This window comes from Crocodylus porosus, unplaced genomic scaffold, assembly GCF_001723895.1.
Source record: "Crocodylus porosus isolate Cpor-Errol unplaced genomic scaffold, CroPor_comp1, whole genome shotgun sequence".
NCBI lineage: Eukaryota > Metazoa > Chordata > Crocodylia > Crocodylidae > Crocodylus > Crocodylus porosus.
The window spans coordinates 54,889,290-54,904,589 of record NW_017728931.1 but is presented as its reverse complement, the minus strand read 5'-3'; the positions used below and the strand labels follow the sequence as shown (position 1 = coordinate 54,904,589).

The 15,300-nt window shown below is 39.6% G+C and overlaps 1 protein-coding gene across 1 annotated transcript in view; it reads left to right on the top strand.

Annotated features, from left to right (window-relative positions):
• FGD6 (FYVE, RhoGEF and PH domain containing 6) overlaps nucleotides 1-15,300 on the top strand; it is a 99,475-nt gene that overhangs the window by 63,565 nt on the left and 20,610 nt on the right. Inside the window, exons 8-14 of the mRNA XM_019545060.1 lie at nucleotides 708-795; nucleotides 6,669-6,719; nucleotides 7,881-7,939; nucleotides 8,060-8,131; nucleotides 9,491-9,559; nucleotides 11,549-11,632; nucleotides 13,132-13,211. Coding sequence (XP_019400605.1) covers nucleotides 708-795; nucleotides 6,669-6,719; nucleotides 7,881-7,939; nucleotides 8,060-8,131; nucleotides 9,491-9,559; nucleotides 11,549-11,632; nucleotides 13,132-13,211 — 503 coding nt within the window. The remainder of the gene's footprint in view (nucleotides 1-707; nucleotides 796-6,668; nucleotides 6,720-7,880; nucleotides 7,940-8,059; nucleotides 8,132-9,490; nucleotides 9,560-11,548; nucleotides 11,633-13,131; nucleotides 13,212-15,300) is intronic.

The window sequence follows — 15,300 nt, the reverse complement described above, 5'->3', positions numbered from 1 at the left end:
AAGGTTAGATAGGCTACTTATTGTAAGTGGAGAAGCAGGTTGAAGTTAGACCAGCGAGGCAAGAGGCAGGACAAAAAAACCCAAGACCTAAAATAGCAAAATGATAAAATATATCTTCTTAATGAAGGTGGCTTTTGCTGATACAGGTAGCATTATCTTTAGATGAAACCAAGGTGGCAATTAAACCTGTTGGAGCATGACTCTAAAAATGTTTACTTTTGTTGTCTTTGTGCTTTTCATCACAAACTTCTGTAAAGAACACTGCAGTCTTTCTCTGATCCACCCAGTGATCATAAATGAGCCTGTCTCACTGATGCCTTTACTGTTGGTTGTCTGATCTCTCTTATTGCTAAGGAGAGTTATCATATTCTTTTCCTTTTAAAAGAAATGAAAATATGTTGAATTCATGCATACAATATATACTTCTGTCTTCCTAATTTTATGGCATATGACTGGTTTTTCCATATTTTCTTCCATGTGGGGGAGTGATTAGAATTGCAGTGCTGATAACACATCTGAAAGATTAACCTTACCCTGGTATAGCAGACATCTGTGTTCTTCTGTAAAATTAAGTTAGGATAGCACAAAGTGTGCCACTGCAGCTCATAGAATCAATCAGTAATTAGGGGATGTATTTCATTTGCCAACAGGGAATCTTTTGCTCACAGTTGGGAGATTGTTGTTGTTTATGTGTGTTTATCTTTCAGATGAGCCCTCGCTGTGCTAGTCTAGCACTCAAGCACTATCTCCTCAAGCCAGTTCAAAGGATTCCCCAGTACAGGCTGCTATTGACAGGTACAGCTGAGCTGTTTACAAGTTTAAAAGCAAGTTTTCACATGTCCCAGAAAACTGATACTCAGGCAATTGCAACTCTCTGCAAAGAACGTGCATTTAACTACTGGTGTATGAAGCTTTCTTAATGTGCTGTGCATTTAGAAGTTTTATACATTAATGCTGGGAGCGTTAAGAAATGTACTGCTGTTTTCAGTCAGTAATAGAGAGTGTGTTTTCTAACAAGACATCTTGCACATCTCAAGCTTGTGGTGATTTGTTCTGTGTCCACAGCTGTGGAATCCATTTGGTGAGGTTGTCAGGGGAAGAACTTTAAAAAATGAGGAAGAAAAGAAGTAATGACAACTCAATATAAAATATTTTTCCTTTTAAAGGAAGGGCTGATCCAAATACTAAATTTTAGTTCTGGTTTTATTTCTGAAGTTAGTCTTATTTAAAAAAAATGTTTTGCATCTAAAGCAGTGTCTGGCAACCTTTTCAAGTCTCAGGCTCTGACAGCCCATCTCTAGTCTGATGTAGGCTAGGGTGGCTTCTGTCACATGTCAGCAATCCCTTTATCTGGGCTGGCACCAGGCATCTGGAAGTTGTACCTCCACCACTGCTGCTTTTCCCAGTCCCCCACTCCTTATCAGGAATGCAGGTGCAGCTTCCAGCCAGTGGGGACCTGTGCTGGGGCTAGGCAGATGGAAGCTGCATCCTTGCTGCCCCCACATGGATGCCACAGCTGGGAAGCAACAGGGGGTATAAACTTAAATTTGCATTATAAGACAAAACTTTTGATCCATGTAATAGACTTCTTACAGAAACAGTGCTGCCTGGACTGAACTAGGTTTCAGAAGACCTGGGTTCTTTTCTTGGTTCTGCTGTTGCCCTGTTGCATGACATTGGGAAAATTGCTGCCTCCAAATCATGCTGGGGCCTCTATTTCTCCTTCTGTAGGCTGAAAATAGTGATGGAAATAGCTAGTCAGTATTATTTTCCTTTATAAAGTACACAGTCACAAATATATAATTCTCTTGACTTCTAAATATTTAGGCTTCTGTTTTTAAAGCTACTACTACTTGCTGAGAATTTTTAAAAATAGCCTATGGTTATTTAGTAAGCACAAAAATAAAATGCTCCATGACCCAATTCTGGCTCTGTAGCAGCTAACTGCTATTTCCCCCACAGTGCTTATATTAGTGATGCTGCTTTATGCAACACATTGAAGTGTTGCTTTGCAGTCACTAGGCGACTTTAAAAAAAAAAAATCTTTTATTGTCAACTACCTTAAAAGTTTACAGGGAACTGGGGGGACAGAGATGGAACCTGTATAAAAATGAATTATTTGGTAGGGGTAATATGCATGTCTCTTACAAGATAAAGTCAGACTATAAAAAGCTTTGTGATTTGTTTTCCTTTCCTTTACTTTAAAAGGACACTTACTGAAAGCACAGCAGGGAGACAGCTATTAATTCCAACCTCATTGGAGAGGCCCTTGTTTCTAAAATAGTCCAATGCCTAATTAAAAAGATGGAGCCAAAAGCAGCGCAGGGAAAAGGCCTTGCCAGGGACTGCAGTTGAAAGATGTTATAGCTGAGTGGGGGGGGGGGGAAAAAAGTGTTCCTAATTACTGATGTTTATGGATTGCAGGGAGATTTCATGTAAGATATCTGTGTTCTGTGTAAGATTCCAGTCCATTAATTGAATCTGTGCAGGCAGACTTTAGTGACTCTGAGCCATCTTAAGTGGCCACTAGTTCATGCTTTGCATTGTGAGACTGGGAGTTTGGTTTCTAAACAGAATTTTTTTTGTTCTGTGGGAGGGCTGAAAAGTACAAAAAATAAGAATTGCTTCTGTGCTGGGGTGGGTGTGTCTGTGTGCGTGTATCCTTGAGCTATTTCACTGCTATTTCCTGCATACGCACTGTGTATCTATATATATAGTAGTGGGAAATAGCAGTGAAATAGCTCCTCAAGGTACATACCTTCCTTACTATTGCTCAGTCTACAGTGCCTTTTCACATTGCATTATATTATCTTTGGTAACATGAGACCACCGCCTTCTTCCCTCTTTATCTCAATAGTCCATTTGCTCAATCAACTTAAAGTACCTTCTGCCTAATATTGGGAAGTCTTGACATAGGTCTGCACTGCTGAGTCTTCAAAATACATGCAAAGCATTTGGATCCAGCATCAAAATGGGTAGGGCAGCAAGAGAACAAGAATGTAGGTAACTTCAGTGATAAATTAATCTGCTGCAGACAAAGCCAATGGAAACTTTTCCTGTTCTGGAAATGAATTAGCAAGGAATGTGGGAGAACTGAAGAGTAGAAAGAGGGGGAGAAAATACATCAGTTCAACGGTAGATGCCAGGGCTCTGTCAGCTACTGAATTTCCTCTTGGATGTGCTCTGTTTCAGTAGGCTAGCCTTGTATCTATGATACGTTTCCACATATACTTGCAGCAGTGATAGTTTGCTGCTGCTTGGAGATGCTGTTTGTTACTTCTGAGCTGTCAGTAGCAGAAGCAAGTGGGCTTGTAGATCAGCAGAGGAGAGAAGTAGTTTAGTGGAATTCCTGTCAAACTACATGGATCCTCCATTACATCTCATGGATATAATGTTTGCTCTATGCCATTGGGTTCCAGGGATAGGGTACTCACTCACACCTCTATGCCTTTGGGGTTCTGTCCTCGAGTCACCATTCAGCAGAGACTGATGGGGTGGTAAACAGCTTTATCTTTATTAAGAACAGGATTCAGCAACTCGCATGCTCCCATCATGCAGGGAAGCACTACAACTACCCATCACCACAAACAACACCCACAGGGCATCAGGGGGAGAGACTGGATCATCCCACTGCTGGCCCCTTAAAGGTACATTCCATATACCACATCTCCCTTCTTTACTCTGGGAGCTCTCTTTTAAATAATTGGATGTTCATCAGGTGCTACTTTAACACAAAATGTTTCAGGATCATGGAGCCAAAGGTTGCTAGCACTTGGCTCATCAGTGGGGTTTAGCCTTTACCGCTATCCCATTATATAGTTCTTGTACTTCACAGGCAGTCTCATCACATGTCCATACTTAGTTTACGTGGTGTCATCAGGTTCCTCTGGGTACTGGTGGACTCTGTGGAATCTGATGAAACTCTTGCTCATGGTGGTCTGGTTCTTCTTCTGAAGTTTGTTTTGCTGCCATCTCTTGAGGTACATTGACATGTTCTGCTGGTACTGATGAGTAATCCTTTCTTCAGTGTCCCTGTTCCTCCCGTAGACATTAGTGCTCAGGGTTGTTGTTACATAGTAGCACGGTTCATCCCTTTTTGTCATGATGGATGCTGGTGTCCAACCTGTACTTGTTTGCATCATTACTTTCTCCCCCTCTTGTAGAGGTGGCAAGAATGCAGCCATGCGGTCATAGTGATCACAAACAACCTCATTAGGTATACAAACACAGACTTCATTTTGGCTACTGCCATGCCAGCTGTTTTGTCTGGCAGGTGCAAAACTTCAGAGTACTTGGAGTAATAGTTGACTATGATCAAATAAGACTGTCCCTGTAGGTCAAAAATGTCTGTTGCCAGTTTTAGCCAAAGCAGGTCTGGGATCTCATGGGAGATCATGGGCTCTTCTTGATTTAAGGCAGTTACAGCGTTCATTCAAAGAAAAAAAAATGGAACATTTCAAATCTCCACCAGCATTAGCCTTTACTGGAAGTCTTGGGGAAAATGGGACGTGATGGGAACAGAAGCTTCGATTTATACCTTGTAGTCACAAAGCCTGAGGAAGAGGCAGAGGATTATAAAATTGCAGTCATGATTCACTGCATTGGTGGTATACCAGAATGGACTTTCTCTTCTCCATGTGCTAACCCTTTCATAGTCCATGCTTCAACTGTCCAGCATACAGAACAGGGAAGGGAGCATGTTGGTTATGGTAGACGCTGTTGCTTCTCTTCTGCATAGATCGTCTATTTATCTTACTATATTGTTTTTGTAAATGTCTTGCTGAAATGTTACATCACCCCAAGGCTAGAGACAATACTACTTGCACTGAAGTAATTATTTGCATCATTTTTAAATTCTTTACATAGGCTCATAAGTTGCAAGCTATAAATGTAGATTTCATCAATACACCGTGAGGGAGGCAGGCAGGGGCTGGGGCAGGGGCAAGCCCTGCCAAGTCAGGGAGGGATTGGGGATGAAGCCGCAGCTCTTCTGGGGGTTTGGGATAGAGAAGGGCTCATTTGGGAGGTACGGGTGAAGGGGGAGGTGGCTGGTCCAGCGACTCATCCAGTGGCTTCCAACACTGCTGCTGTCACTTGTCCAGGAGGGCACAGGAAGGCTTGTGGGCCCTGGATCTGTGCTGGGTGGGACAGGCTGGGGCCAAGCTGTTCCTCATGAAGCCTTGGCCGCCCAAGCAGGGCACAGGGCAGGTGGTGGTACTGCAGGGGGCTATAAGGGGGTTACAGCAAATTCAAGGTAGCTGTAGCTCCCTCCCAGTGGTACACCCCCCCCCCCGCCTGGCCCAGGCTCCAGTGGGAACTACCCTGGCCCCAGTCCATGCTGTATAGATCCAGGGCCTGTTCCCAGCAGAGCCTGGGCCAGGTATGGTGGGGGGTAGCACTGCTGGGAGGGGGCTACAGTGGGGGCTGTAGCTACCCTGAAACTCACTGTATGTAGCCCCCTCATAGCCAAGCCAGTCATTCCCCATTCAACATTTGTGCATGCAGTTGTTTAAATTTGTTTTTAAGAACACTAGATTTAGTTGACAATTTCTTAATCTTTGGTACAGAAAAGGGTTTCTTCAAGGTGAAGAAGTAAATCCCCATTCTGGGAGAGAGAAAGTTTGGTGTCATGATAGGCACAATAGTAAAAGAACATTGGGAGAGTGCCAAATCTCATAAAATATGGCTATTCCTCTGGCCCAACTAGAGCAGTTATAGCATATGGGGGTGAACTGTGTGCCTGATCTGGACTAGCCATAGATCTGGTGTGCAGGGCCAGTCTTGTGCTAGCTCTAGCCCTTCTACAGTACGCAGCTTGCATCCTTGCATATAGGCTCTGTGCATCACATGCAGCAGGTGGGGCTAGGGCCAGCATGTGCTGCATGAAACGTGCCGTCCTAAGACCCTCCAACAGCACTGCAGATTGGATGGTCTTTCAGGAAAGAAGATTGTAAACCTCCAAGCTACAAATATGCTGTTGATCAAGTCTGCCACCTAGTGGTTAAGTACTGATTTTTCTCACTAATGAACAAAGTACAAAATTGTAGCATGTTTCTTTTTATTTTTCCTTTTACTGAAAAAAAACTTAAGCATACCATAACTGTTGTTGTCAGATACTGTTAAATAATTATAATCAGGCTAACATGAAAGCTGAACTGTTATTTGTAACTGTTAAAATCTACCCACATAAAATTGAGGGTAAATGATTCTGTGCTCGCTTCGGCAGCACGTATACTAATTTGGTATAGATGCATGTTATTACACTAAGCATTTATTTAATGAACAGTTTCTGCTTGTTGATCTTATTCTGGATGACCTCAAAGTATATCATATAGGGGAAAACTGTGTTTGTGAAAGCATGCATTTTTATTTATTTCATAGTTTGTTCATGCTTTTTATACCTGATTCCCCAAAGTAGACTTAAATAGCAGATGTGTGGTGTGCAGATATTGACTAGCTGTGCTTCTGCTAAGAACATGTTTTTTCTGTTACAAAATTTCTTGGGTTTTTGGATTTGAAGAGATTTAAAAAAAATCTAGTGTGTGGGCTACTTGTAGTATGTGTTTAATAAAAAGTAAGTTCCTTGAACAAAATTTGTATGCTTTTACTCCTTTCTCTAGTACTGCTTGATTTGTTTCTAATATATTTTCCTTCTATTTTTTATGCAGATTATTTAAAGAATCTTTTAGAGGAATCTGCAGACTATAGGGATACTCAAGGTAAATGTATTTATTTTGATTGAAGACATAAAGACTGCTAATATATGGGAAATAAAAATATTTCTAAGCATTTGATGCATAGGGACCTGCTGAATTCATGATTCCATGAAATCTGGTCAGTGCCCAGGAAATCCATGGGGGGAAAAAACAGAGGGAGCCAGCAGTTCTGAGCCTGCTGGGGCGGGGAAGATGGCAGCTGACCACTAAAAAGGCTGTTGGCAAGATGGCTGCCACCCCTGCCCCTCACTGCTCTTTGGCTGTTATGTGACCCCATGCCCTCCACCAGTCCATGGTAAGAGGCAGGTGCTGCACTCTGCCCACAAAATAGCTGCCAGGCCTTCCATTCTGTCCATGAATTTGCAGGAGGGCAGCCCCTGTAAATTGGGTAGATCCCTATTAATGTATGGTAAATGGAGGTGTTATCTGTTCAGTTTCAAGTTTATCTGAAAAATAATTGTTTGTTTGTCCCCCTTGGAGAATATTAAAAGTTGACAAATAAAATCCACTTTCCCTAGAAAATTGAGAATCTGAAATCTAAGATTTTTTTCCTTTGTTTGCATCATAACTGATTATAAAGACTCTAAATTGGTTCCTTGGTTATTTTCATGCAAATCCCCAGTTGTGTTGTCCCTCTGACACCCTTGTAATCCTGCCATCTTCAGAAGGGTTGCGTGGACATAAGATCTTAATAAAGAAGAGTGTTTGAGAACCTAACTCGCATTCAAACTTGTCTGGCTGTGCAGCAGAAATAAATTGGAGCACACATTTTTTATTAAAGTAAGCAGATGGAAAGTAGGTTTAGATTGTTTTGTGTGGAAATTTTTTTTTCAGTGACAAAAGGTCCAGTGGTGGTCTTCCATCAATAACAAGTCTGGAAAAACTGGTTCATTAAGAAAAAAGAGTTGAAAGTAATTTGGAACTCTGTACACACTTTTCAGGTTCCCAAGTCAACTAATGTTGTTCTCTCCCCACTTGCTATGTCAACCAGGGAGACTAAACAATATAGCAGTGAAAAGGAGCATATGTACAGAGCTGTCAAATGTGTGAAAGGAGCAAACTGGAAAACTAGTTTAGAGAGAAATTCAAAAAAAGCAATGTATTTTTGAAGGAGGAACCACTGACAAGCCTGTATAACGAAAGTATTGTTTCTTCATACTTCAGATGCTTTGGCTGTTGTCATAGAAGTAGCCAACCATGCTAATGACATCATGAAACAAGGAGTAAGTATCCTGTGTGTGGAAAGTGACTAATTGAAGTCATGTCATCACAAAATGATTTTGTAATTAAATTTTAAAAACAGTTCTAATTGTTTGTGCATGTGTTTTTTTTTCCCCTTGTAGGATAACTTTCAAAAGCTTATGCAGATTCAGTACAGTTTAAATGGACACCATGAGATTGTACAACCAGGAAGGGTAAGTGCCCCACATAGCAGTCAGTAGACAGCAGCAAGGAAACTGCAGTACAAACTGTGGTAGTACAAAGCATAGAAGTCCACTCTTAAAGTGCAGAGAAAAATGATTCCTTGCTTAATTGCTGATTGTAGAACACATGTTTCTTCTCAAGTGTTGTTTTAACTTTCTGAGGAAAAAATGTTCTTATGAGAACCTACCAGTTTTAATACATAAAGCCCTACACATATACATGTGTTTTGTTGCCAGCTGTGCTTGCCAGTCTTGCTTCTGCTTCAAGACTTAAAGATAAGCTGGAGCACACCATTCGTGTTGACTTTAATGAGACCTGGGGATCAGCAGCAACAGCTGAGTTGAAGACGGCCTGGATTTCCTAACCTTTTTATCCTTGTCATAGTTACACTTGAATAGTATGAGCTTGGTAGTTTCTGTGCATTGTTGAAGAACTGTACTGGTTCATACTGTGACTTAAGTGAGTTGCAGATGTGGGAGGCTTTATTCTTGTGATCTGCTTTATCAGTTGCAGTTCTGTTCATTTCGGTGAAAGCACTTGCAGGAAGAATGAGAGGGGCAAAAATGTCTGCAGATGATCTTTTATTGGACCAGCTGCATGGTTGCAATAGACTTAGACAAGCCTTTGAATACAATGCTTTCTTCAGGTTACATTGTATTTGAAAGCTTGTCTAAATCTATTCCAACCATGTTGTTGCTCCAGTAAAAGGACATCCACAGAACTCTTCATCTCTAGCATGTTTCCTGGACCCTCACTGCTACAACACTTCAGCTCTCACAGGAAGGAAGTTACATATCTGTATGTTTGCAGAAATGAGCCCATAACCCAGTCTTTGGAGTTTGTATGAGCAGCCATATACATAATAAGATAGCAATTTTATTTGAATTGGATATTGATCCATTCAGTTTGGATGTTGCATTTTATCTTGCATTGAAGACTCAGCCTGTCACAGGAAACTAGGTTAGTTGATAGGTCTGGTTATTCACTTTTGATAGGAGCTATCTTTTTCATTTGTTGAAGTATGATTCGTGTATTGTGACAAACAGGCACATTTTGACTAAATAGTTGTCTTCCCATATTCATATCTTTATATTGGCTTAAGCCCCTAAGGATATTAGGGACGTTTTATTCAGGAGTGTGGGTTTTTTTACAATAAATTGTTAGAAACTCTGTTTCAGAACAGCAAATTTTTCTCATTTGGGCTTTATGTGTATTATTTCTGTCTGTAAAAAGGGCACTTATACGTTATGTGAATAATAACTTTAAAGAAAGAGGAAGCTTATTTGTTCAGTTTGAGTCCTCAGCAGCTGAGTTTTAAATCAATTTGTTTATCTGCTTTGACTTGCCAGGTCTTCCTGAAAGAAGGAACATTGATGAAGCTGTCCAGGAAGGTCATGCAGCCACGAATGTTTTTTCTGGTGAGATGCCATGTATATATCTGCAAGCCTAATGCCAGAGTAAATTGAGCACTGTTTTGCCTTCTTAGTACAGTTAAACAAGATTCTGTATCAAGTACACTAAAAAAGAACAAACAAGCATTCCCACTGTTTGAACAAGGCTCAGCTACTGGTTTTTTAATAACTGTTGCGGGAAAAAGCATAATCTTGAAAAACTTAGAACACCTCTACTTCCTTGAATATTAATAGATTTTGAAACCTAAAGTTTGGGTGGTTGAGAGATTACTTCTCAATCTTTTAAAATACATATTTACATCTTTGGATGGAGTATTGAGTAGGGATTGATTTCAAGGTTTTAGTCTTGGCTGTTCTGCTGACATGTTCTTGGCTTTAGACAAGTCACTTCTCTGGGCCTTCTCCTTTCCTTCGTGGAAGACCACCACTTCCTTCTGTCTGGCACTTCTTTCAAATTGCATACACTTTAAGGTAGAGATCGCCTCACTGTTCATGCAGTGTTCAGCACGATAAGGCTGCTGTCTTAGCTGGTACCTGAGATGCTACTGCCAAACAAATAATATTAATAACTTAGTAATATGTTATATCAGTAAATGTAACTTGTATTTGTTTTCCCCTTTCAACATCGAAAGTATTTTAAAGATTGGTATTTCACTCAGTATTTAAAGATCATATCTACTGAGTATAGGTATTTACATGTCTGCCTTTGGTCAGTATTTTTGTGTTTGTTTTTTTAACAAAGGTTGTTGCAATAAAAGATTATAGACGATCACAACAGCTGTTTATATAAGTTTTATAAGATTTAATTTTCACTTGAGATATTGTTCATCTTCATTTGAAAAATATGAAATTGCCTGAGCATTACTGCCACATTCACAATTGGCCTCCCAGCAAAAGTTCTATCTACTACTTACTTGGAAATACCCAAACACTTCCACAAGTGGAATGGTCTCTCTGCTGGTATGAGCCTGTTTTTCTCCATTTGTGAGCTTTTGAGTTTTCCCATTGCAGGAAAATAATTTTGACTTCAATAAACAATTTCCTTATTTTCTATTTAGTTAAATTGTCTGTGCAACTTTAAATTGGCCACCTTGTGCATATGTATGTTGGTAGGTCTTCAGTTACAATTCTAAGATCCCATACTACTTTTTCTCATAAAACCACAGTCTCATCCGGTGCACAAGGTTTATCTGCTCTAGGAAAGAATCATAGGCTTGTAGTACCTGAAGCTGCTGTCTGTAGGACAATTGATCTCACTTTTTGCAGAAATTGAAAGGGGTATAGCCAGTGAGATGGGACTACAGGAAGAAGCAGGGCCTTTGGGCTAAAACAGTTGAATGCTGCTCTGAGAGAATTGGATTCTTTACCTGCCTTTGCCTCAAATGCTGAATAATTCACATAAAGCGAACTTTTCACAAATGGACACCAATCAGGTGTTTCCCATTTCTGGGTGCCTGGTTTGAGATGCTGGGGCCTGACTTGCAGAAGTACCGAGCTCTTGTAGTTGCAGGTGAAGTCAGTGGGAGCTGTGATTTGACAGAATAAAGTGCATACTGTCATGTATTCTGAAAAATCAGGCACTCAGATTGGGCACCCAAAATTAGTAGATAACTTTGATTCTGATCTCATTGGGCTAGATTTTTAATGATATTTATGTACTTAAAAATACAGGTAGATATTCTGCCACTCCTGAAAATCCCACTATCTGTATCTTCAGTCACTTCAAAATGCCTTTAAAAATATGACCAATATGTTTAGATAGTCAGAATGTAAGTACAAGTTACCTTCATTTACAAGTAAATAGACTCCTCTTCTCAGATCCTGCTAGAACAGTAGTCCAGGAATGTATCCATTACACCCTGTTAGTCTAATCTTTCAATATATATGTATCATTTTTTTTATATATTTCATGTATTGTTAATACAGTATACCAGAAATAATCTGTCCATCTTTAAGCACCCTTTAGTCACTGAAAAATGGTGTTTTTCATTGCAGTTTAATGACGCCCTGTTGTATACAACTCCAGTACAATCTGGCATGTATAAACTCAACAATATGCTTTCATTGACTGGAATGAAGGTGAGTCACTGAGGTATCTGCTAGAGAAGCTTGCTGCCAAAAATTACTTTAACTCATAGACAAGTTCATTATTGAAAATAAATATTAAAATTCATAGTTTTTGTTTTCTGTGGTTCTTGGACTACTAAAGAGTACAGTTAATACTAGGGGACAGGGGCAGTCAGCTAAGAGAAAACTTACTTTGGGGTATGTGACTAAAGGTGAGCCGTATAGAGCATGGTCTAGATATGCTGTTAACGTGCCAGACTCTTCAGGCCCTTCAATCAGTTCTGTTATCACAAGTTAGTTTTAACTGCCATTTGGCTCAATATTGAGCTTCCCTGAAAACCTTCCTATTTCTTGAGTATAGTTTTAAATGGCCCTTCCCCCTGTCCAGCAGCCATTGAACTTTTTGTCTGTCCCCAAAACGCATAGAGTTATGACAGTCTGATTACTTCCTGATTGGCCAAATCCTCTGTGACTGAGGCTCCAAAGACTGCTGATCCTTAGCGGGGGAGAAATGCAAGCATTAAGCAGGGAGAGGGGGATTTAAAATGGTGCCTCCAAGAGAAGCACCAGAGTTGAACCTGTTTTTTCTTGTTTCATTAAAATATTCATATGGGCAAAGTGGGCAGCCATTTAAACCATGAGGATGGTACTTATTTTTCAGATTCCATTGATTTCATGTGCATTGATAGTAAGGCACCACTTAAACTAATTCACACTTGACCAGCCTGCTTCTCAACCTTTGGCACCTTATTAATACTTATTAGCATTATTCAGAGTGTGTGCTTAGCTTCTTCTCGGGGGTTTACACTTCAGTGCAAGTCTCCTCATATTATTACTGGGAGCATCTTGCCTCAGCAGTAATTGGTCAGTTCTGGGCTGCTGCTAGCACAATGCTGACAGCGGTTGAGGTGAGTTGAAAGGATTGATAGTGTGCACGTCAGTAGTTTTTCGATTAGCAACCAATACTATATGGATTTTACACCTGACTTCTACCTCCTAAACCTCTGAGGGCTAACAGTGGATTTAGTTCAGCAATGTCCCCTGTGAATTGTGTCAAGGAACTTATTTGCCCTAAGCTAAAGTCAGGAGAATCTCACTCTTCCATTTTGCAGAGTCAGTTAAATTTGAACCTTGTGATTTGGAATCATAGAAAAATGGGACTAGAAGGGAAATTCAGGAGGTCATCTAATCCATTCCCCTGTTCAAGGCAGGTTCATCCCTGTCAAAACTATCCTTGGCAAGTATTTTTCTAACCTGTTATTAAAAACTTCAGGATCAGCCCTCAGACTCATCTTCCAGGCAAAATGCTCAAAAACATTAAAAATGCCCTTTAATTAGTCACAGGTAAAGCAGGTGATGTGATAATGCATGAACTACTGAAGAGTTCTTCTTTTCACTTTTGTCACCTTCTGCAAGGGATATTGCATTGATTCAGTTTGACTATAGTTACAGATAACTCTTAAGACTCATTAACTCAGTTTGTATTTTTGTTTCCTTGGTCCCCACTGTAGGTTAGAAAACCAACCCATGAAGCTTACCAGAATGAGTTGAACATAGAAAGTGTAGAGCGATCCTTTATTCTGTCAGCGAGGTAAATAATATCATAAGTGAATAATGAATATTTAAAAGCTTACATTATCAAAAGTATTCCATCCAATATGGAACTGCATATTTGTTAATATTGTGCTCGTTGTTTTGTATTAATGCAACAAATTTCACTTTTTGGTTGGAATAGTAACTATAGGAGTATAAGGAGTGTTTGCAATGAATACGGACTAGTTTAAATTCCTATCTAAAAGTTGCTTAAAACCCAATTTCAAAATGAGATTGCCATTGATTGAGTGAGACAAGATGGAGTCATAGGCAGTGGGTCCCAGGCACTATGTGCACTTAGTTTGTATATGTATCCACTGCCACCAACATATAGCTCATCTTAACTTTTAAGGAAAACTTCTGTCTTTCCTTGCCACTGGTGGGAAAAGCTCAGATTCTATACTAATTGGTTACTTTTTGAACTGGACAATGACTGCACTTGTATAGGGAAGCTGCTGTAATCACAACACTGAACTGTTAACCAAATTGAGGTGGAAAGAGAGAGTTTCCCTCAAGTTGGCCATATCCTGTAAAAACTGATATTTAAGTAAGTTGAAATCTTATTTCTTGTAACTTGTTGAAAGGAAAAACATTACTCCTTTTTAAAATGATTTACTTCAGTAGTCTTAATTTGGGTTTTGATAGAGGAAAATATAGTTTTTTAATTTAGACTCTTCTGTCTCTTCCAAAGTTACCAATATGTGACCACATTTCTCTACTAGTTTACTTTATCACTAATAAGGGGAGATGTGAATTGTATAATAAACTGATTTGATAACTGGGCTTATGATATACATTTGAGGGTGTTTTTATGAGTCATCTAGCTTTAATACAGATGTAATTGAAACAGGAAACAGTGTGGAGCAGTACTGAAGCCAAACTTAAAATTGGCATTAAATTATAGATATATAAAAAAAAAAACAGATATTGTGCTTGTCTAAATTTTCCAAGGTAGCATTCAGAGTATAAATCATCTTTGAACAGTTTTTGTCTGCCTTTACAAAGCTGCATTTGCCAAAGGCAATGCTGTTCTTAAAGCATTTGAGCCGTGAATTTTATACATTGTGTCATTTGTGACAATCCTGACGTCAATAAAAGAGGACACATTTCCTCCTCCCTTACTAAAGCAGAATTAGAATGAGCTGCTATGTGTACTGGATGACCTTGCATTAACTGACATCAGGATGTTTGCATAACACAAACATAGGGCATTTTTACATGTGCTCTGGGAGTGGGTGGAGACTTTAGTTAAAATGCCTTCATCTCCATTTTGAAGCATGGGAACACTGATACACCAGACGTGAATATTGACTGGAGTACAGTGATTACCATGCTCCAGCAGGCTCAGTTAATCAAGTCTGCTTCAATGCATTGTAATTACAGTGTGTTGGAGCAGCCTCCACACTCATGTTTAGGCACCCATACTCTCTAGCAGAGAGGAATCAACATTTGCTTGTCAGAGTAGTGAAAGCAAGTATCACAGTTGTCTGAGTAATGACTGTTATTTATAATGGAAGATTGAAGTTTTTTGTCTTTACACTAGATTTTAGATAAAAGTCTCATAGGAATTTTGTATCTTCGGGAAAGATGTACTACATACAACATGGGCTTGATTCTACACCCAGTAGGCACAGGATGGGACCTGCAGTACTTAGATACACTGATGATAGAGCTCTTAAAGGCATGCAAACAGCATTTGCAAAAATACAAGATATTACTTTGCCCTCCCTGTATTTGTTAGTATGACACTTCAGGGTTTTGGAAAAGATAGTAACTTATCCTTAGCGTTATCAGGTAGTGAATCCCATACATTTGGATTTGTCTGTTTTTTATTATACAAGAAAAAAACTGTTTCATGCTGATGTGTGGGCACAGTCATTTTGAAGTGACTGATCCCACTGCATATGCAGACTGACCTTGGCTAATGTGGTGTTGTGGTGATTTTATTTATAAGATACTATATAAAATAAATCATAATCTCTAAATTATCTCTAAAGCATAAGTGGATGACATTTGTTTCTTCCAATTTTATTTAGAGTGCCTGAAAATTGTTGCCATCAAACCTTTTGATCTACTTTACATGGAAA